Source organism: Adiantum capillus-veneris, chromosome 6 (assembly GCF_014529385.1).
Source record: "Adiantum capillus-veneris isolate H3 chromosome 6, ASM1452938v2, whole genome shotgun sequence".
Classification (NCBI taxonomy): domain Eukaryota; kingdom Viridiplantae; phylum Streptophyta; class Polypodiopsida; order Polypodiales; family Pteridaceae; genus Adiantum; species Adiantum capillus-veneris.
This window is the reverse complement of record NC_140936.1, coordinates 45,675,428-45,698,773: the sequence shown is the minus strand read 5'-3', so window position 1 is coordinate 45,698,773 and position 23,346 is coordinate 45,675,428. Positions and strand designations below refer to the sequence as shown.

The 23,346-nt window shown below is 44.5% G+C and overlaps 1 protein-coding gene across 2 annotated transcripts in view; it reads left to right on the top strand.

The window, feature by feature from the left end:
* Positions 1 to 23,346, top strand: part of LOC147455449 (Class I peptide chain release factor) — a 57,376-nt gene that overhangs the window by 15,012 nt on the left and 19,018 nt on the right. Inside the window, exons 2-6 of one of the 2 annotated variants that reach the window (XM_086514236.1) lie at positions 9,326 to 9,385; positions 9,467 to 9,549; positions 16,517 to 16,581; positions 16,655 to 16,688; positions 16,763 to 16,833. In XM_086514236.1, the coding sequence (XP_086370362.1) occupies positions 9,326 to 9,385; positions 9,467 to 9,549; positions 16,517 to 16,581; positions 16,655 to 16,688; positions 16,763 to 16,833 (313 nt within the window). Of the gene's footprint in view, positions 1 to 9,325; positions 9,386 to 9,466; positions 9,550 to 16,516; positions 16,582 to 16,654; positions 16,689 to 16,762; positions 16,844 to 23,346 lie in introns of both variants that reach the window. The other variant, XM_086514237.1, reaches the window with a different exon arrangement.

Genomic DNA, 23,346 nt, shown 5'->3' with positions numbered 1-23,346 from the left:
CATACCTCTAGCTTGCTCATTTTTTCAGCGCTTTCCTCATCAAGTACATCATGTACATCTGCATCAAACATTTTCAAAAACCCCCATAGGTTGTACATTTGTCTCATTGGAACTTACATTCATATTTCTACCACTGAAAAGAGGCAACAAAGTGTCATAAATCTCTTGGGAGCTTACATTATTGTCTCTAGTACATGACAACAAGGGCTGAACAGAATCTTCCACAAACACTACATCCCGTGAAACCAGAATACGTTTTGTTTGCGGATGATACAACCTGTAACCTTTGCTTTCAGCACTATAACCAACAAAAATGCATCTAACAGCCTTATCATCCAATTTTCTGCGCTGTATTTGTGGCACCAAAGCATATGCCAAACAGCCAAAAACACGCACGTGCTCAATAGAAGGCTTTCTATCATGCAATGCTTCATATGGAGTAATAGATTGCAAAGCTTTCGTAGGACACCTGTTTAGTACATAAGTGGCACACATGATGGCCTCAAGCCAAAAAGAATGCGGCAAAGCTTGACTTTTGACCATACATCGTGCCATTTCCCTAAGTGACCTGTTTTTCCTCTCAGCAACACCATTTTGCTGAGGTGTATAAGGCACTGTACATTGGTGTTTTATCCCACGACTAGCCAGAAATGCATTAAATTCATGAGACATATACTCCCCCCCTCGATCGGAACGGAAGGTGCCCATAGTACATTTCGAGACATTTTCAGCCATAGCCAGAAATTGTTTGAAGCACATAAAAACTTCGGACTTCGCTTTAAGCGGAAATACCCATGCATGCCTGGAGTAATCATCAATGAAAGTCACGAAGTACAGGTAATTGCCCAAGGACGGAGTTTGCATGGGCCCACAAACATCACTATGCACAAGCTGCAACCTGCATGTGGCCCGAACTGAACCATCCTTTGGAAACTTAGAACGTTGCATCTTACCCAAAATACAGCCTTCACAAACAGTTTGACAGGTGCTTCAAGAGGCGGCAAAGAAGCAACCATATCAGATTTCTGCAAATGTAGCAAACTGGCAAAATTCAGATGACCCAAACGTGTATGCCAAAGTTTTGCATCTGAAATAGCCCTTGATTCTGCAACAGTAGTTGCAAAATTTTGTCCACACTTGTCATACAAAGTGAGCTTATACAGCCCACGGCACAAAAGGGTAGACGCAACAATTTCATCACCAAAACTGAGATCACGAACTGTACATCTGTCATCCACAAATTTGACTACAAGTCTATGTCTAGCAAGTGCGGATACAGACAAGAGATTCTTCTTGATCCTAGGTACATAAAGTGCATCAACAAGTGTGAAAGAACTGCCATTTGCAGCAGTAAGCATAATCTTTCCTACTCCCTGAACCGGATAAGAGACATTGTTGGCACAAGTGACTGAATTCCCATGAGGGACAGACTCGAGAGAGGTGAACAATTCACGATGTGAGGTAATGTGCTTTGTGGCACCATTGTCGAAATACCACACATGTGAATCTGTAGCAACTGACAAGCATGCATCATGGACAGCAGGATTGTAAGTGCACTCTGTGCTAAAAGCCCATTCTGCATCAATATCAGCAACACAGTCTCCTTTTACAGAAGACTCAACAATGGCTGCATTTGTAGTGGAACCAGCATTTGCAGTAGAACCACCCTCTTTCTTCTTAGCCTCTTTGGCCTTCAACTTAGGACACGACTTGATCAAGGGATCATTAGCTTTACAATAATGGCAACGCATTTTCTTTTTGCCCTTATCACCAGAATTTCCAGACGAATTGCTGCTAGCAGAAGCATTAGGAACATAATTTTTTCCACTCGCAGCAGAACCATAAGAAGTGGTTGTATTGCCGTTACCACCCTTTCTCTGAGAAGCAATAAAAGCCTGTTCAACTGCACGCTGCCTAGTCCTGTTTTTTCTAGAAAGTGACTCTTGCAACAGCAATGTGCATAATGCATCAAACTTGACAACTTCAGGATTTCCTTGGTCATAAGTCTCCAAGTACTAGCAAAAGTCTGGTAAGAATCTGGTAAGGCATCAAGAATAATCTACACAAGGGAACTGTCTGAAATGACTTCACCTACAGAAATAAGTTGCTCATTGATATCCTTGACACTAGCAAGGAAAGTGTCCATATCATCTTCTCATGCATAATCTTCGACTCTAGCTCTTTACGCAGCAAAGCAATTTTAGCCTCATTTCGACTTGCATAAAGACTAACAACCAAAATATCCCAAGCTTGTTTTGCAAATTTTGCTGAACGGATGTGAGGAACAATGGTGCGCTTCACAAACAATGCAATCAATGCATGAGCCTGCGCATCCTTTGCATCCCAACGAGCTTGTTTTGCCGTAGGCAAAACAACTCTAATAGTAGCAATCCTTGCAACAAGACCTGCAACATCCTCAACATCGCCTGCATCCTCTGAACTAGGACGTACATCAATGCCCTGCATAATGTTCTAGACGCCCTTTGACACAAGAACATGTTGCATCATGTAAGCCCACATAGGGTAATTTTTCCCATCCAACTTGTCTTCAGCAGCAAACATCTTGAACACATCTATGTTGTTGTCAGTCGTGGTAAATGATGCACCTGATGTGAAAACTGTCCGAAATGAGGAGAAACGAAGTGGGAACAACACGTGCTATATAGCACAAACCGTAGAAGACTGTAAGGCACCTGTCATGCAGAGAATGGCACTGACAGAAATTCTGCACAAAATGACGAAATAGCCTGTGCAGACCTGCCTGTAGTGAAAACGGAGGCTGAAATGAGCCCGAATCAAAAATATTTGTTGACCTGCGAACTCTCGCCAAACCTCATTGTAATCGGAGAAAGTGAGCAGGCGTGTGCTGGAGCAATTGGCGACTAAGCCCTGGAGGACGTAACCTGCTCTGATACCAATGGTTGGAATTAGGGTTGCAGAGAAACGCACACAGCTTGGAGAAGACAAAGGAAGCTCAAGGCACACAATAGAGAGTGTGCAATGGAAAGATAGATAGCCCTAGAGTGATGGGCGTATATACAATGCTCGGGGGGAAAAACCTCTTAAAGAGGGAAAAAATGCCCCGGCGGTCCTAGTGTGTTCACACACATCACTACCACATGTATATGGTAACAAGTGGACCTTGCACATTGCATGGACGTGAGGTGGAAAAAAGAAATCTTGATATGACATAAGGCTCCCGAAAGGTGCACCTGCAAGAAGGAAGAGAAAAGCCTTCTTAAACATAGATTGTAAGCAGTACCAAGAACCCAAGTGCCCCAAGAACCCAAGAACCCAAGAACCAAAGGACTCCAAGATTTAGTGCATGGTCATCACCGCAAGCGGAATGGATACTTTGCATGAAGGTGATGAGAGGAATTGGAAAAGAAATCCCTACTCCGGATGTAACAGACTTGGGCACCCCAAGTCGGAAATCGGGTACGACACACGAGAGAATCACTTAAAATACTTCACAATTTTATCACACAGAGTGGACATGGCCTAGCGTAGTTCCGTGCCTAGAGGTATTCGCCCCAAAATCTGGATATTTATTTTTATATTAATGCTCGAGCAAAGTAGAATTCCCGTGGGCCTTCTTTGCTCAGGTGCTCGTCAACAAAAACTGAGAGAAGAAGTGGCTTTGGGTTCAAATTTATATGCCCTTGGCTTTGTTACAAACTCAAAAGGAATTTATATGAAAAGCTTTCAAACTCAAAAGCACTGGGCCAAAAAGCAACCAGTGTGGATTGCGGAAATCCGTACAGCCTACCATGTTGCATGTCAGCGCAAAACGCGGAGGTTTCGTATTGCTGCCACGTTAGCATGTTATTAGCTTCTGCAGCTTCTGTCCCGAGCTGCCTCGTCACGAGTTTGTGACATACCCCCCTCTTGAAAGAATTGTAATTGTCCTTGATTACGTTTGCAAAATTAGACACTAAGCCATAAATCAATTGAATAGACGTCGACTCTAAGTACCGATGCACTAGACGACATAAATCTAGCACTTGCACGAAGACGACAGTCACTGCACATTCACATCACATATAAATCATATAACGTAGAATCCATCCAGATTTAGGACTATGATTCATGGCAACGTATATATCAACCGCACCTAGATTTACACTGGACCTCAGTGATTTCAGATTAACTAATTCTTATTGCGATCATGTCTATAGATTTCTCAAGACCGAAATGTTGTAGTCATTTTGTCAATCATTTCGTCTTTCAATCTTGCACTCAAACACAATCGCATCTGTGAGTAATCAAAAATCAGATTCATTTCCGGAAATTCCAGTTTATCAATCACACACTGAATTCATACTGAACAGAGTGTTTCAATCATTCAGCCTAGTCGTCTTATCTCTGTGTAGCCATCTAATCCCTCGGGAACTCTTGATGCACTCACCACAGTTTGAGTCATGTCAATGATTATCGGTCATCATCATTATTTAAAATTCATGATTCTTATTTCGAATTGTAATCAAGTTCAATTTTGAGCCGTCATTGCTCCCAATTGCATCGATACGCAAATTCGTCATGATCTCATTCTCGATTTCTCGTGTTATTTGTTCACAAATAACTAGATCTTCCAAACACATCAATTTCTTACATAATTCAGAGTCAGGTTCGAAAATTTCTATTTCAAAATGGTTCAGTCCTAAAGTCATAAAGCAAAATGCAATCATTATATCAGTATCCTTTTTTTTCTTTTCAATTTTCAATTTTCTATCCAGTATCTGTCCTGGAGCGAGTATCTCCTCGTCCAATTCTATTTCAGTGTGTCAGTTGTTCTTATTCTTGTGCCTTTATGGGACATCGTGCAGATATATGTCCTTGTTCCCCACATTCAAAACACTTCCCCCTTTTGAGGGATTCATCTTTATGTTCCTTTGTCAGTCGAGGACGAGCATCTTTCTTTCCTCTTCTTTTGTCATCATTCGTCGAAAGTTGTTCTATTGGATAAGTCAAGTTACCTGAATGCATAGCAACCCTTGCTTAGCATGTCCCATCAGTTGCTGTATGGATTTAGATTTCTGTAATAAGTAGTAGTCTCAAATCTCTTTGGGAAGTCCAGAGCAAAATCGCTCGATTTGCTTCTTAAAACTGATTTTTTAAAAGATGCAGCAGGTAAAAAAACATTACAAAATCTCTCGCAATAAATATCTAGAGTATGTGCCTTGGCTATCCTAAGATGATTCCAGGTGGTATTCACGTCATGTTCGTACTTTTTAGTGAACCACGAGGAAATAAAAAGTTTCTTGAATTTTGGCCACTTTGTCGGTGCTTCTTTTTGTAAGAGAAGAGTCGACCACCATGTCCGTGCATTTCCTTTCAAATAGGATGCTGCCCTTCTAATCTTGCAATAGCGCCCTCCATAAAAAGCTATGTCAAACTGTTGAATAAAAGCTAGGGCCTTGTGCGTATCTCGAAAACCTGAAAAGGTATCAAATTTTAGTGCTTGTCTGCCGTCCTTGAATTCTTTGGTTTCTTGCTCTTATCTTCGAGAAAGTCATATTGATTGGCTCTATAAAAGTGCTTCCTCTTAGTATTAAAACATTTGGTCATCAGAGTTCGAGCTCTTAGTAAAGGATGAGTCCTCCTTAGAGCTGTCAAATTTTTTTCGAGATCTGCAGTGGGAACTGCTTTTCTTGGCCTTCTTAAGTAGGACATGGATAACAACTGATAGGATTGTTGACTTCTGTAATACGTATTCACGACTAACGAATCTGTTGTCTTGTTTATATGGATGCATGTGAGGACTCTCTTTACTTAGGATCTTTTTGGCTAAGCTACTGTCCATCACTGTCGAACTTGGCCTCTTTGACTTTAGAATAAGTTAGTTTTTGACTATCTTATGTACAAAACACTAGAATGATACCTCATTCTCACTACGATGCACAAAAATGAATCAAAGATTGAGTTGTTTTTGTGTTAATCATTGTCCTTTGTCTACAGCCAACTGTCTTTTGAATTGTTGTGTTCTTTTGTGTAAAAGTATAAGTTTAAAAAGAGCAACACACACGTCCTAAGCACATAGTTCTCCTAGAAAGCTGGAAACCAAGACGTTCGCTTTGGAGATTTTTGTCTATAGGCTTTGATGGACCCATTGTTTATAATTCCTTGGTAGGTTGACATGTGTTAGGTGATCTTTCCTTGTCTATAGATCGGATTCTTGCTCACAGCTACCGTAGTCTTTGACTCTATTGGTTTTAGGTTGCAGGTTAATCCAAACTTACTTACTCTTTTGTAATTATTTCGATTCTTATGATTTCAGGAACATTTTACCTATAAACGAACTACTCTTGGATGGACGGTTCACTTGAAGACTATCCATAGAAACTTGTTAAAGCATGGAAAATTTACACGATTGACTATGAACGGCATCCATATTATTCTCTACTGGCTAACAAAGCCTTAAAACTCTGACTGGAGTTTAATCCTCTCTGTTAACATTGTCACTTATAGCTCCGACGAGACTCATGGATTTTCTGATATGATACAGCTCTTTGGCTTTAGACTTGAATATTCTATTTTCATCAACTTGATGAGGCAGTAGGTCCATACTCAATGTGTACAATGCAGATTCATTGAGTATGGTGCCTGGGTTAGGGCAGGCGCGCGTGCACACACACACACGTCACTTTCATATGTGGCTTACTGATCTGAGAATGGATATTTGCTGATATTTAACACTACATAGATGATAGGTATAAGTTAAAAAAGTTTTAAGTAGGACATGGATAACAACTGATAGGTTTGTTGACAACTGTAATACATATTCAAAACTAACGAATCTGTTGTTTTGTTTATATGGATGCAAGTGAGGACTCTTTATCTTTACTTAGGATCTTTTTGGCTAAGCTAGTGTCTATCACTAGAATGATACCTTATTCTCACTATGTTGTATAAAAGTGAATCAAAGATTGGGGTGTTTTTGTGCTAGTCATTGTCCTTTGTCTAAAGCTAGCTGTCTTTTGAACTGCTAAGTTCTTTTGTGTATAAGTCTAAAAACAACAACAACAACACACACACACACACACACACACACACACACTTTCGTACTGTCACAAAAACAACCCTCACTTCCTAATCTGCTAGTTGCAGATTTTGGAGCCACCACCAGAAAGGAGGTAAAACTCTAACAGGGGTATCTATGGCAAAGTGTGGATGCTCGTGAGCAAAAGGAAGCAAAGCTGGGTGGGGCGGAGCAATAAAGGGAGTGAGAGAAGCGAAGCGAGCGGAGGGAAGTGCTGCAATGCACTACTCTGGAAAACACGGGAGCAACGAGGAGGGCAGCCAGAGGGGGATGGGGTGCATGGGGCAGTGCAGCAAGCAAAGACTAGAGTGTCTATTTACTCAGCTAAAATTTACACCATACTATGTATAAGTCTAGAAAGAGAACACACACACACACACACACACTCTTTTGCACTGTCACAAAAACAACTCTCACTTCCTAATCTGCTAATTGCAGATTTTGGAGCCACCACCGGAAAGCACTAACAGGGGTATCTATGGGAAAGTGTGGATGCTCGTGAGCAAAAGGAAGCAAAGCTGGCTGGGGCGGAGCGATGAAGGGATTGAGAGAAGCGAAGCGAGTGGACGGAAGTGCTGCAATGCACTACTCTGGAAAACATGGGAGCAACGAGGAGGGCAGCCAGAGGGGGATGGGATGCATGGGGCAGTGCAGCAAGCAAAGACTTGAGTGTCTATTTACTCAGCTAAAATTTACACCATTGTAATGTGCAGCGTAGGTGAATGATGGTGTATGGCTCAGGGTGAGTGCTCAGTGGTGCTCAAGGTTTCTTTTCAATTAACGGAAGGGAGAGTCTTCCGTGCCTTTGTGAGAGAATGTGCAATGACCAAAACACAAGAGCGGAATGCAACTGTGAATGAGTGTGCAAAGTGTGCTAGAGAGAGAGAGAGAGAGAGAGAGAGAGAGAGAGAGAGAGAGAGAGAGAGAGAGAGAGAGAAAAGAGACGACACAAGATGAGTTCCCAAATCCCCCTCCAAGGTCCCCCCCCCCCCCCTCTATTGCTAGAGGAGTATTTGCTTTAGAAAGGTCTGGTACAATGCTTCTGGATGCTATGATGTTAATGAGGCTATGTCAACGACGACGGTGATGATGAGAAGGCTGAAATCTGAAATGCTGATGCAAGGCTGATCTGGACCGATCTGCAAAAAGGCTGGCTGATCAGGTCTGGCTGAAAAACACTACTGGTCGGCTGAATCTGTCCAAGGGCTGAGAATTGAAGCGCTGGCTGAGGCCGAATCTGAAAACGCTGAAACTGTCCAATGCTGAGAGCGCTGCTGTCCCCGGGCTGAGAGTTGGAAACGCTCGCTGAATTCTGAAACGCTGGCTGAAAACTGTAGCGTTTACAGAATCTGGCGAGGGAACTGTCGCGGATGATGAGGTATCGCGAGGGACGGCACAAACTGATGAACAACGCCGGGCTGCTGGTCTTCAACGCTGTCCTTGCTGAAAACGCTGATGGTGCTACTGAGAAAACGCTGGATGGGACTCTCTTGCCACACTGCTAACTTGTGCTCTTGAGTACTCTGCTTGTTTTGTGCCCTTTCCTCAAGCGCTAGGCCTCCATATGTACTCCCCAATTGCTGGGTTGAGCAGTCATTAGAAGAAATCCACGATTTGCAATTTAAGTTTTAATGAACTAAAGTCACTCATTATTTAAGTGACCCAATAAGAGACGGTTCACGCGCCCTTATCGAGTACCATTTTGTGCATTGGAAAATGCTCATGCTGTGGGTACTGGGTGGTGATGCTCATGCTTTAGGTTGTGCAATCAGAGGGTATGCAACTACTAGTGCCTGGACATGCACGGCTTGCGTACAGGCTCAAAAAGGTGCCAGAACACTTTCTAGGCTTCTTAAACCCTAGAAGTAGGAACAGCTTGTCCACACATAGGGTTAGATGTGCATGTGACAACCATAGTATGTCACCATCATATTTATATTGGGTTTTTTTCAACATGCTGTCATTCCAAGGTGTTAGCAATGCTTTTGCATTTCAATATTAAAAAGCATCCATAGCTACTTGCAATGTCCATCGATGTCTCGGGGATATATGCTTATTGCTTTGCATCTTTGTCTTTTGCATGTTATAAGAATGTAAGTAAGGAAGTGTGTTGTTTTATTAGCAGTTTTGTTGGCTTTTCTTTTATAAGAACTTATAAACATGAAAGATGGTTATGGTTGGTATTCAATTATTTCACCAACAGTCTTATTCTTCATCAAGAACTTCCTTACAAACATCAAAGCAATGGTTCACTTCTCATATTTTATAAACTTTTAAGTTTTGCAGAACATGTAACAGTAAATTTTGCAAGAAGTGGAGGGCCAGGGGGACAAAATGTAAATAAAGGTTTGATCTTCTTTTCAACACATAAAGTTGTATTTTCTTTTGCTCCATTCAAGGTTTGATATCGACTTGATTGTTTTGCAGTGAACACAAAAGTAGACATGCGCTTCAAAGTTGAAGCGGCAAATTGGTTGCCCAAAAGAATCAAAGAGAAGATTCTGCAAACTGTAAGATTGCTGAGAGAGTTTGGTTTGTAGTTTCTCATTTAAGCAAACATTAAAGTTCTTTTTTGTCTTCTGTAATGATTATTCTAGTAGTCTTTATATGGCCGATTCAAGTAAAAAAGTTCAGATCGAGTACATTAGTTTTCTCTTTCCCTTACCTCCACCATTTCAGCCATCATGTAGTCTTTCTTGTAGTTATCTTATTTTTTTATTATCGTTACTGCTAGCTGGCTCAACCCTTGTAGAATCATTTGCCACATGGTGAATGCCTGCAATGCCATTTACACATTCAAGGCAATGGTGGAGAAGAGAGATCACAGAGGTAGATAGAGACACTAAGAAGCATATGTATATATACACATAGAGAGAGAGAGAGAGAGAGAGAGAGAGAGAGAGAGAGAGAGAGAGAGAGAGAGAGAGAGAGAGAGAGAGAGACGTCTACAAAAGGCCAAAATGACCTATGAGACCAACAAGTTACAAACTGGTAAATAATACAAAGTCTTAGTGCTGAAAGAAAGACTAACATCCTAAACAAAATGTTGTAGTGAAAGTGAATGTGGGGGAAAGACTAGAGACTCTCTAGTCAATACAAAGGTACGAAATAATATGGGGTGCAAGAAACTTAAGCTACTAAGAAGGGGATAATCCTCCAGCTCAAAGTAAATCCAGCATCGATCGGTGTCAGATCTCCTCGATGTCCTCCATGGTAAAGAACGTGATTGGGCATTGTGCGTGGCGTGCCAAAATAATCCGAATCCTCCTCTGTAATCTTAGTCTATGCTGGGATGTCCTCCTCTGTAATCGTGGACGCCTGGATCTCCCTTGTTCCATCACACAGTCAATCAGTGTGCCTCTAGTGGAGGTGGGATCTGAACTACGCTGCAAAACCTGTTTGTCTAGCTCTCTACTGGTAATGGCTGGCCTGAAATAGTCCGTGACCTGCCGTTGAGTTTGTCTCTCCTGTCGCCTCAACAAGCACTCTCTAACTCAAGCAAGAACAAACCCGAGCATTTCTGATCCTGGTATCCCATATAACTTTGGAAAGTGGTCCAACATCCTCCTTGAATAAGCAATGGAATCGCTCGCGAATCTCATAGTATGCGGAGCAATGACAAATGTAATGGAGCTCTGGCTTTGGCTCCCGACATACACGACATACCCTGGCCTCAACAGGAACTGCTCTATATTTGCCGGTGTGAGGATGTGCGTATTTGGCCAAAAGCACACCGCACCCCATATGATAAATGTGTATCGGATATAGCTGGGCCTAACTACAAAGCCATTTGTCGTGAGTTGAAGAAAATGTTCTCTGTAAAAAGCCATCTTCGTGCCCAACTCTCGAGTATGCTCTATCCAAGTCCTCCCGGTGTCCATCCGAATCAAGTCCTGACGGATAAGTCTAGTAATCTTTGTCCGTGTCACAGTGAGAGAGGGGTCCTCCAAAGAGTACTGGAAGGGAGGCAGTCTATCCATGCTAAAACCATGCATCTGGAACCAAGAAGTCATATGTCCATACCAGTAGGCCGTGTCGCCCTGTAAGGACAATTGTCGGGAAGACTCAGAGCAAGCCGGTCATATTTGTTTCTAGGAAGTTCCCACAAGCTATGTATGAAAGAGATTGATCTAGTAAGTGCCTCAATCACCACTGGAGCATTAGCTAGCTCTGCTCTAATAATCTCATGAGGTTCTGAGGCCTTGGCTCTAATCATCGGAAAAATCATAGATACCAAGGGTCTCTCATCCCTTTCCATCCATTAGTGTTGCCAGCTCTACCATGACAACCAACTGAGGGCCCCCAAATGTGCACCCCATACATCATAGCTGAGGTCACCAAAGTATCAAGCCAAAGTTTTGTTTGAGGTTTCTGAAACTGAACCTGCGAACACATCCTCTCAAGTTTGCCCAAGGCTACAGGCTCTGGCAATCTAGTCTTTGCTGCTTTTCTCAACAAAAAAACTGGCCCACTGAAAATTACCCCCAGATAAGTATATGCATCTGTATAATCCACAATCTCCTGCCCATAGGTAAATTTGGGAGCTGACCTCCTGACCCATTGCAATGTGGTGTTAAACACCATAACCTTGGTTTTACCAAGGTTGACGGACACAGCATTTGCACGTTGTGCTCCCAGTTAGAGGGTCATTCGCTTTCGCATTTGCTGATGAACTGTTCGGCGGTTGATGACTCTAGGGAGAGATGGCTAAACCGATTCAACTCCACCTTCAACGCTATGGACCCTTCGTTGGACCCTGAAGAAAGGACCGTTATCCTCCTTGGTGGGGAGGCTCGCGGGAAGCGGATGCCCATTTGGGTACGCCGTGATCCGCACTTGAGGGACGGAACCGCACGGCACGTGCCTGTGGCGAAGTTCCTCGGTGAAGTTGTACCCCGGTACTTGGGTGCTCTGCATAGGCGGATGGGGAGATAATGCTCCCCTTCCTATGCTGTTATTTTGAATTCGATCCCTTTCGGGGGAAATGACGTGATTCTCCCCAAGCGAAGCCAAATGAGCTACAAGAGTGCCCAAGTGCCATTCCCCCCCGGGGGGTCAATTTCACCTAAAAGGGGTTGAGAGGTGCAAAAGGGAGACACCGCCAACCTCAGCGGACGCCACCTGTGAGCCGACGCCCTTCCAAGCGGGTATGGCATTTCCTAGGGAAAACCGTCGGGTTACAAAGGCAGTTTAGTGAAGTGAGCAATAAGTTACCTGGAGGAGGCAACTCCAAAGGGAAGACCGAAGCAAGTTCCGCAGTACCTGGGCCTCTGAACAGAGGTACTTGGTTGCTGTCACGCCCAAATCAAGTTGGCGAAATGGGTCTCTCAAGGGAATAGTCATGGCCCTAAGAGTGTAGATAATTCTGGCCTCTTGTAGTCCAAAGGAAACTAGTGACAAAAGCGTATGCCTTAGGATTTTGGGTGCATAGTCCTGGTCGTTCTTCTTGCGCACTTTTCTGGTGTATGAGGAGAGTGGCCGGGCATGCCCTACCTGACTCTTAAAACAAAAAACAAACAATCCGCTATCCTCCGCAAACAGATGTAAGGCATCCAAATGGCGCTGCAGGCCCTCTGGGGAGTCAGAAATAAGCAAAGTATCATCCACATACGATAAAAGTGGTATCCATGTCCCTGCTAGCTTGCTCCTTTGTCCCCTAGTCTCGTAATGTATATAGAGGCCTCATCTCCATACATACCAAACAAAGTAAGAGACAACCGGCATCCCTGCTTCACTCCAATAGTGGAGTGAACCAAGGTAGAAATCCCCTCGGGAGTGCGTACGTGCCCCCCCACAACTGACCTGTATAAAGCCATAATCCAATGAGCTCTGTGGGTACCCCCATGACGTGCAATGGCCGCATCAATATAGCTCTGGGTACTGTATCAAAAGCTTTGCGGAAGTCCACAAAGCTACATCATATCCGTTTCCCATGTGACCTGCCCTCCTCAATAATGGCTCGTAGAGTCAGGATGCGATCAAGAGTAGAGAAACGCCTCTTGAAACGTGCTTGTCATGGTGCTTGTATACCTTGTCTCTTTGCCCATGTGTTCAACTGTTGCTCGAGAATGGATGCGTATAACCGTGCTAATGTGTGACCGATCATAATAGAGATAGTAGACAAACTCCAAGTCTCAGGCAAAAAGGCCCTCTTCTTCCGATGTACTAAACGCCGGAAGGCAATGCTCGACTGTGTCTGAGTGATGACTTCCAGAGAAACCTCTCTTTGTAGTCGGGCTCTCAAATCTCTGCACTCCTCATCATACCAATTGTTATGGGGCATAGTCCCATAACAATGTCTATGCTCGCCCTGTGTGCGTGGATAGGCCTCGGGCGAAAACTGAACCAGGGCAGAGAGGGTTCCCAGAGGTGGACAACACGCAGAAGTTGCAATGCACTGAGCAGGTCAGCGCACGCAGGGGCAACAACGCGCAGGGGATAGGCAGCACACAGAACGAACTCTCACAGCGCACAGAGTAGGGCAGCGCCACGATTTTTCTCCACACCACCACACACACACCGCGCGCGCATGCACACACACACATTTTTTTTGTAAACGGTTCTTGATTAATTCACTAATGGGAAACCTCAGAGTGGGGAAAACTCGTTAGCAAGAACAAATACAAAGGAAAGAACACAAAAGTGTTCCGTATAGTGAAGGCTCTAAACGCAAACTTACAAGAGCTGTAGGATATCCAGGGATATGCCCCCAACATTAAGGGCAAAATGTAAGTATTGCCTAAGTGAAATCTTGAACGAAGGAAAGGAAGCATCATGCTAATGGAACATTCGAAGATTGCATTGACGCCACAAAGACCATAGTGCCCAAGATTTGACCCATATGAAGAAGACCGCAATCATTTAAGCCTGCCCAATAAAGTCATTTTCAGAGAGTAATTGCAGCTCGTGAAGACGACCAAGCAAAGTCAAGTGATCCAAATACAACAACAAGGGGTGAGTGGCATGGCATACAATAAGGCACTAAGGGGGCAACCTTGCTTGACAGAGCATCCGAGTGGCCAAGGGTCAGTCAGCTCATTGTCAAGAAGTCCAGTATAGGTACTATGGGCATACAGGAAATATACAACATTGGCTAACTTAGAACCCGATCCAAGGGCCCCTCGCATTGTGTCGGCAATGAAATCCAACTGTATCGTATTGAAGGCCTTCTCAATATCTACGTGCATCACGAGTACATCTTGCCGGGTATATTTAGCATACTCCATTCCAATTAAGACATTAGCCAAATTATCCTTGATTTGGCGACGAGGGATGAAGCCATACTGAGCTGGATGGATATCCACAATAAGAGGCTTTAGATGCGATGTACAATCATCTTAGCCAATATTTTGCATATGACTTGCATAAGAATGATCGGCCACCAATGAGAAAACTGCTCGCAAAGCGCCCGTTTGGGTGATAATTTCAGCAAGCCTTCTTTCCAAGGTAATGGCAAATTTTGCTTATTAGTCCATGCAACATCCATCATGTAGAGTAAAGGCTCCTTTTAAGGGGCCCCAAAAAGAGAGAAAAAATTCCACAGTGAGCCCATCCCAACCAGGGGAATGCCATTGACCGAGAGCAAGTAACGCGGAGTGCAATTCATTTTCAATAAAATCCACCTCCATTGCTTGTGCATCTTTAGGCGAGAGAGTTGAATGCACCGTACATAACAAAAGTTGGCGTGCATGAAGGGTTTCAACAGAAGCTGGAGGAAGAGCAGCAAAAACATTCCCAAAATGTGAAGCCATGGCATCAACAAGCTCACGTTTTGAGGTTGTCCAAGAGCCCCATCAAAGCATAACCCTCTTGATGGTTTGAGAGGACCTTGAATGGTGTAGTTTTCGTTGATCATTAAACTGTAGACATACTCGAGCCTGACAAAGTGTTGTCGATTCACATTCAACTAATATGCGCGTATCAGCCAAAAGTTGGAGCGCTTGATAAACATGCTTGGTATCCTCAACATCCCCGTGTGACTGAAGCATGTAGTGCTTGCCATAATTCTGAATCACATGTTGCACACACATGATGAAACGATATCAAGCAATATCAGGATCAAGATGCATTTGAACGACCAGTGGGGGAATAAAACCATGAATCATCTCGGGAAACGTGTCATGCGCAAGATGAGCATTATTGCAGTGTAGTAGATGCTTCCTAGGGAGAGGCTGATCACAATACCAAAAAACAATGGGGATAATTTGAGCAACATATTGTGGGCGTCAGTGTCTACCAATAAGACTTCATAGAATCCTCTGGCGCCAAAGTAGACCCCTCTAATTGCTTGATGTTGAAGGAAATCTACACTGGCCATGGTGCAGTAGGCATCTTACCCGGAAAGCACAAAATAACCGCATTGAGAGCATATTGTGCCACTGGGTCCATGGGAGCTTGACCTGGATTGAGCGTCTTAGTGGGGGGTTCCCGACCCTCGCAGGCATTCAGCGCATCTTCTAAATCCTCCAATAAACAAGCTCGGATTTCTCCCATTTTCAAAGATTCAGCAGCCATTTGTTTCGTGCGCTTGTAAGAGTAGATGGTAGGCGTTGTGGAATCCAACATACACTGAAGGGAGATGTCTTGAAAACTGAGCACATTAAGTTTTGCATATATACACACACTTCGAAAGAGAATGACCAGGTACGAGCTCTGTACTGGCTTGAGCACCACACACACACACACACACACACACACGAGCATACATTAAGACAAAGATCTATAGAGTGAGTATCTGTCACAACTCTAGAGATGCATGGCAGACTCGGCCATAATGAGTCCGAGCAGTAAACAAAGCGTTACACACACACACCAACTCGCGGACTATAAAAATCTCAGAGAACATTGAACTACTGAAAATGCTTTAGATTACTGGTTTGAGTAATTCACTCACACATAAAGTATATTGTAAAGGATGTCAACAAGGTGAGCCTACTGGTTGTTGACCCTCCATTGCCTCTACTCTCATCTTGGCAATCACGTATACATATTGGCAACATTTTAGGCATCTTCATGTTAATGGGGCACTTTTTCCTTTTATTTTGAGTTGTCGTTTAATGTTTACATTTCTTAACTTTCTTAGTTGGTTCCTTCAAGTTTACACACTGCTTGTTATGTGTATATGAATAAATACAAGTCTAGACACCATTGCGAAGTATGATGTATCAAAGCAAAAAGCATAGAGGAGACGAGTGACAGCTGCACACTATTGGTGCATTTTGGAGGTCCTGTAAACATCAGGCTAGGATAGTTGTAGCCAGACAAAGCGGAATGTTAGGGGTCTCCTTGTCGTTTGCTTTTGGTGATGCTTTCGAAGAAAAAAGACGGTGTACTAACTTGTGATGCTATTTAAAACAGAAAGCAGCATTTATCAAGTGTGAAGAGTGTTGTTGCCCGCTTTTCAGTGTGATGAGGGCTGCTTGAGGCTTCAAACCGATTGAAGCAGATGGCACTAACATTAGGAGGATGATTTTACAGGAGAAGAATCGCATCAACAGTGAAGGTGAGTTGGTTATTTCTTCGACGAAGACCAGAACCCAAAAGTAAGCGATACTTTATTAGCATCTACAAGGCAAATTAAAGCGTTGTAATAACTTGCTGCTGTGAGCTGAACAGGGGTAACATTGAAGATGCACTCTCAAAGCTTCAGGTACTGCTTGCCAGGCATATCTGTAGTTTGCAGTACTGGTACACTGTTGGTTAAACATTTTGCAATCAGTGCAGGATGTGATTGATGCAGCCGCATATGTTCCGCCTCCACCTTCAGAGGAGACAAAGAAAAAAATCAATAAGCTGTAAGATCATGTAAAACTTTCTATTCTTCAATAAATCAGTAAGGTGTAAGATCATGCAGAACTTTCTATTCTTTAAAATTGAATCGCAAGATAACTCTAGCTACATATTGGTTTGGGGCACGATAGAATCCCTCTGCATAAGTATGCCAGCCTGTGGAATCGTCAATGTTTCTTAGACCATCCTTGAACAAATATTTCTTGTGGGTCATCCACAATGGATGCTCAGAGCATTGTGATAGGGAATCTGCTAGGCTATTTGGAATGGCTGCCCTTGACCATCATATTGGATGAGTGACTAGAACATCAAGAAGGGGTAATTAGACCATTTAGAATGGGTATTTCTGACGCGTCGCAGGATGGGTGACGTATAACATCACGAAGGAGATGTCAAATAAGTATGGGCAGATAAGATATTGCAGCATGAGTATTTTTGATGCGTTATTTGGCTGGTGACCACGGCATTGAGATGAGGCTATCCTACAGGCAGAGTAGGTACTGAACTAAGTAAGAGTTTGCGTGCCAAGAACAAACACATGAATAAAGATGGCTTCTCAATCCAAGGGAAAACAGATATGTTCTGTAGTTATAGACTAAATAACACTACACTTGGGAACGGCTGGATTGATGTATGTGAGCACATGTCCCGCCTTTTTATAGGGCTGAGCAGCCCATTACAATGGGGGAGCGACTTGCTTTTCTATAACTCAGAATAGGCCTCTCCTACTTTCTGCCTTGCAAGTTGAAGTCGCCCCTGCAGAAGGAGATCCTCATTTACTGGGCCAAATGCTGCATGTTTATTACCAGCCTTTACTCAGGTTTCTACAAATCTGTCCCCAAGATCTTGTAAGTGATGTTTTTCATGTTTTGGATGCTGTTTTCTTGATTGACTTGTTATAGGTGTTCTTCCTTCCGCAAGCAAGAGCAGAAGAGTGCCCCTCAAGCCTCTGCTTGAGATCACTCTGTGATCGGCATCAGATCGAATTCAAGGAGTTGTCGCCCATTCATATAGGGCTGCGTCCTTCATATGAGATAGGTTTGTCTCTCAAGATGTAGACAGAAGAACAAAGTTTTATTTAGATAGGATGTTTGTCCTTAGGTCCGCAAGCAATGGCATCCAAGACCGACTTAAGTTATCTTGTCTAAAGTGCCAAAAAGAGCAAGATTGTCCCCTATTTTGTGATCTCTTACGTAGAATGTGCTCTGATCCCACCAAGAAAAAGATCCTTCCGTTAGTTCAGAAAACTGCCTAGTTGGCTACAAACGGCCTCTGCCAGAGAGGGCTACATCAACATGTGGGGAGACTCTCCCAAAGAAAAGATATGTATAATGATGGCGAAATTAGGAGGTGGGACGGGGAAACAACCACACTAATGGATGGTACTGCCACCTAGGCGAGCCTGGGCGCCAAAGTTGCAAGAAAGCCTCTTGGTGCTCCGCTCCTGCATGCGGTTGGAGCTGCCTTGGAGTCTCTCAAACTGCCCCCTAAGTGTGTGGATCAGCTTTAGCCAAATGTCACAGCTGGTGGGACGGCACACGCCTTGAAGATGCAGAAGCAGCAAGCTTGCCAGATGAACCTCATTGTCAGGCTGCGGATGAGCTCCCAACACCATTCTCTATCTCTGCTCCACTCTTGAGCGACTAACTCTGTGGCTGGCTGGAGTGTAGGCCGACCCTCTTGTATCTCAATCATCCTGCTGACTGAAGCCATCTCAAAACAAAGTGCTGGGCCCATGAGTTTGGACCAAGCTGCAACACCTCAAGTATACTGGCTGGCTGTAGAGAGTGCAGGCATCGGTCAAAGAATCCAAAGCCAAACCTGCTGTGCTATGGGGCAGTCCCACAAACAATGACGCTGAGTTTCAAGTGGGTGGTTGCAGGCGGCACATACTGTCGAGAGACCGTTGTGCATTACCTTAAAGAACAGGCAAGAACCTGCGACTGAGCAAGCCCTAGCCACAATGAGGACCTCAAGTTGCGTGAAAGCCCCCATCCAGTAGGGAGCTACCAGCTCCATAGGGGTGTGCCACTCTGCAGGTATATCACTACAATGTCTTGACACATGCTCTGCCCCTCATGTCTCGTAGCTGAATGCCCCGAATCTCCTTAGAAAGTGCTGCAAACTACAACCAGTCCCCAAAGGGGCGGGCTGGACCCTTTGCCATGGGACCCTAAGAGACATGAGGTCTGCTAACAACCATGTGGCCTCACTGTGTGGTGATCATAGGGTTCCAAATGAGTGGCTGCCTCAAACGCTCCTCAATGCATGTGGCTTGGTGCTGCTCAAGGCCACCCCACAGCTGCTCCCAAGATCGAAGCAGGCTCACAACAAAGCCGTCCTCTCATCTCTTGCTGAGGCCAACTCTGCGCATCTCTGTGAAAATCTAGCAAGTGGAAGGGCTCCATGGGCCGCCCGTCTGTGGGATTCGGGCATGAATTCACTGTAGCAACAGCTCCTTCCAAGGCTCCTCCCCTGGAAGAAGTCCTCTGACCACAAGCTTCCCAAGGAGGGCTCTACTCTGTCGTGATGGGTCGATGATCTCCAACCCTCCCTGAGAGCAAGGTAAAGTGATGACTTGCTAGGAGACCTTGGCTCGAGTCCTCAACCGACTGTGTGTCTTGTCCTGACCACAAGAAGTTTTTGATCAACCTCTCTCGAGCTGGATAATGCAAGAGCTTGAGAAAATCCAGCAAGACGTGGTGTTCCACATAGTAGCCAACAACATGTGGTTGGCCACCACAACCATGCCAGCAAGAGAAAGCCATGCCAAACACCAATGGAGCAGTTTCCTCTTAATGGATAGGAGGAGGGGAGCAATCTGCTGCTCAGGAGACAGATCCAAAACAACGTGAGAGCCCAAGTAGCATAGTGGCGTCCTTGGAGGAATCCACCTAAAGCCCTCTCTAGGCAACCAATCGGGCATGGGAGCACTACCAACTCAGAAAGCCACTGTCTTTTACGAGTTGATCACTGCGGAGTGACGCACAACAGAACACCTCAAGAGCATGTTCACACCTGTGCAAGTTGGCCTCCCTGCCCTCCAAAAACATGCTTGAGTCATGAGCAAACTCAGTGTCCAAAATCTCCTCTCCTCAAATAGGCAGCTGCAAACCACACAAACCAACCTCTTATGAGGTCAAGAACCTGCTCATTGCCTCAACATAGAAGAGAAACAGGAAGGGGGAAAGAGGGCAGCTCTGTTGAACCAATCGTGTGAGCATAAAGCGTTCCCACTTCCCTTGTTAACAACACCTGACTGTGTGCACACCTGTAGAGAGCTGACACTCCCCTAATCCATGCATTTGAAAACCCCATCTAACGCATAGTGCCCTCAAGGAAACCCCTGTCAACTTTGTCATACACCTTCTCAAAATCCAAGAGGAGTACCACAAGATCCTCTCCTCGTAGACATGCGACCGTAGTCGCCTCCCAAAAGGTAAACATGCTACCAAGGATGCTGCGCTTCTTGACAAAGTTCGTCTGTGTCCCATGTATGATGCTCTCAACTAGCGGCCGAGTTCTCAAACTCAGAGCCTTTGCTAAGATTTTGTAGGCTGAGTTGAGAATGGTGATGGGTCGCCATTGCCGAATCTCGTCCAAGGAGCCTTCCTTCAAAGGGATAAAAATAGATCAATCCTCATTCATATTGTCTGGCATCTCCCTAGTGTGCAGAATGTGGTGGTAAGCACTACAAAGGTCTCGACTAAGTACCTCCCAATACTCCAAGAAGAAACTGGGAGTCAAATCATCCTCCCTTGGCAGCTACCCCTGGGAAGTGCCATGACTAAACAAGCCTTTGGCGCATCTCCTCAATGACTAAACAAGACATCTATGCCCACACCTGCTCTCTGTATGCATCTCGACGTTCTGACTGTGGCTCGGCTGAGAGCAACTCACATTAGCAACTGTGTGCATATCCGCGGGTTTTGTAGCAACAAACCCATCGGGCCGTCTAATCTGGCCAACACTACCAACAATTTAAAAAAACTTACCAGTAACTCTATCGCCCACTTGAGTCCATTGAGAAGCGTGACGATGAAAGGCAAACTTGTGGCGTTGCTACTCGATGGTTATCAGCTCCAGGCTAGTCTGCTGCATCTGTTCCTCCATCCAAGGGTTACTTGGGTGGCGATCCTGCATCCGTTGTAAGGAGGCAATGCCCTGTTGGAGTCGCTTCTCCTCCTCCCTGGTCGTCGCAGCCAAGCGAGCTGTAGACACTTGGAAGGAGAAACGACTAAGCTCCACAAGGCGAGTGGCCACTCTAGCAGTAGGGTCCCCGTATGTGTCCAAACACTCTGTTCGAAGTGCCACAACTTGCTCTTTGAGCTTTGTATCCAACAAAATCCTATTTAGGATGCATAGCATGACACTGTCTCCTCTATGTCTATCTGACACAATAAGAATCAGTGGTGAGTGATCAGGAAAAGTAGTTCGTGTCAAAATGCAAATTGATCCTCCCATGTCACAAATGTGGTCACTAGCATAAAAACGATCTATCCTAGTTAGATTCATGCCCCCTACTTTGTGGTTAGACTGTCACGAGGCTGTGACAACCGCTATATATATTTGTTGGTTTCTTTTCCTTGAGTTTTATTTAATTTTTGGGACCCTCTTGTTGAAATCACAAATGCCCGAACATTGCATGGCCAGCCATTGACTGAGAGTTTCACCTGCAGGAGTCAAGGCCAGGCAACCACGAGATGGTTGGGCCGATCGGCACTAGAATCTGACCGGTAAAGAAGTGGCTAAGCTCAATTAAAGTCATTTAGGCCCCTTGGCAGGACTTTATAAGTTGGTGGGTACTAGGAATTAAACCAAAAGGAGCAAATTGGACACATGGCAATAGAAGACCAACCTGCAGGTCAACACTCAGTCCAAAATATCTCATCCCAGTTGGGGCCGCCCAAAAATGAGGAGAGACTGATTTTTGAGTAAGTGTGCTACATTGTGTGTGTGTGAGTAGTGGGTGCAGGTGCTCACAACTTCAATGGAAAGCTTGCCTTCTCCTTTGTTTCATGCAACGCGATGATTTGCTCTCGCGCATCTCTCCCCCCCCCTTTGCACATATGGTAATGCCCCACTAGTAGAGCTTCTCAAATGACCATGTACAGCTCTGGGGGTTTTATGCGAGTTTGCCAAGGCAAGAGCCTTCTCTACAAGGAACCGGATTAGCTAATTGGTAATCCCCTACAGGTGCGCACAGTTCCATCGCGAAGGAATGCGAAAACGGAGAGTTTTCTCGCGTTAAAACTCGTCCAATTTACAAGGGGACTGTCCCATTACGTGCGGGAGCTTCTGAGACATGCGTAGACGTGTTTGCTCCGCTCAAAATGGTGCGAAACAGAAAATTACGGCCTGCTGTGTTTTTTTGCAGGTTTAGGGTTCGCACCTAAACTGCAAGGTAATGGTTGGGGAGCCTCGAGAAAGCCTTGGGTGCTTCTACAAGACAAGTCAGAGAGATTTCCCACAAGGAATCTCGTCTAATTCGAAGGGCAAGTGACCCTACAGGTTCAAGAGCTCAAGGGCTACGCACAGATGTGATCGGCACGCGATTCGGAGCGCAAAACAGGTTCCCTCTTTTGCAGGTTTACGGTTTTGGCTAGTTTTGATGTCTACAGGTTCTAGGAGCTTCGGGGAAGCTAGGGAATCACCGAACGGGTGTTTTACTGCAAATTGGGGGCCAAAAGCAGAGAATTCAGTGTGTGTGTGTGGGCCTACTTTATTTAATCCCTTTAGGTCACTTGGGCCCCATCGAACGGGTCACGCAAGTTGGTAAAACTTATTCTGCTGCTTCCGCTTCTTCTACTGCTTCTTCCAGGGTGAATCTGGGCTTATCCTGGATTCATCTAGGTATATTCTTTAGTCGTATTGCGGACATGCAGACTTCACATTGCGAAGTTTTCGTCCGAGTTACGACCAGTTGATATTGTGCTAATTCTTGACGATCACATATTTTTCGCAAAGAAGAAGCATTTTTATAAAGCCAACCAATATGACTTCCTCGAAGATAAAGCAAGAAAGTAAGAGAATTCAAAGAAGGTGGACAATCAATTAAATTTGACTCTTTTTCTGGATTTTGAGATGCTCCGAGGGCTTTGGCCTTCATACAATAGTTTGACATAGCTTTCTCTGGAGGGCATTACTCAGAGCACTCCAAGATTCGGAGGGCTACCTCTTTCTTCAAGGGAAATGCTCGAACTTGGTGGTCGAACTTGGTGGTCCACCCTTCTACTGAGAAAGGAAGCTCCGGTTTAATGGTTGAAATTCAAAGGGCTTTTTATTTCTTTTGGCTGACTCGGGAGTACGAACGAGATATACGAACTGCTTGGAATCATCTTCGGATGACCAAGGGAGATTCTATGGACGCTTATTGCGAGAGATTTTGGAGCTCTTTTCTACCAACCTCTTCGTTTAAGAAGGTCTCATTTGAAGAAGAGTTTGAGCGGTTTTGCTGCGGACTTCCTACAGAGATCCGAGACTACTGCTGGGAACAAAAGTCAAATTCTATTCAAGAA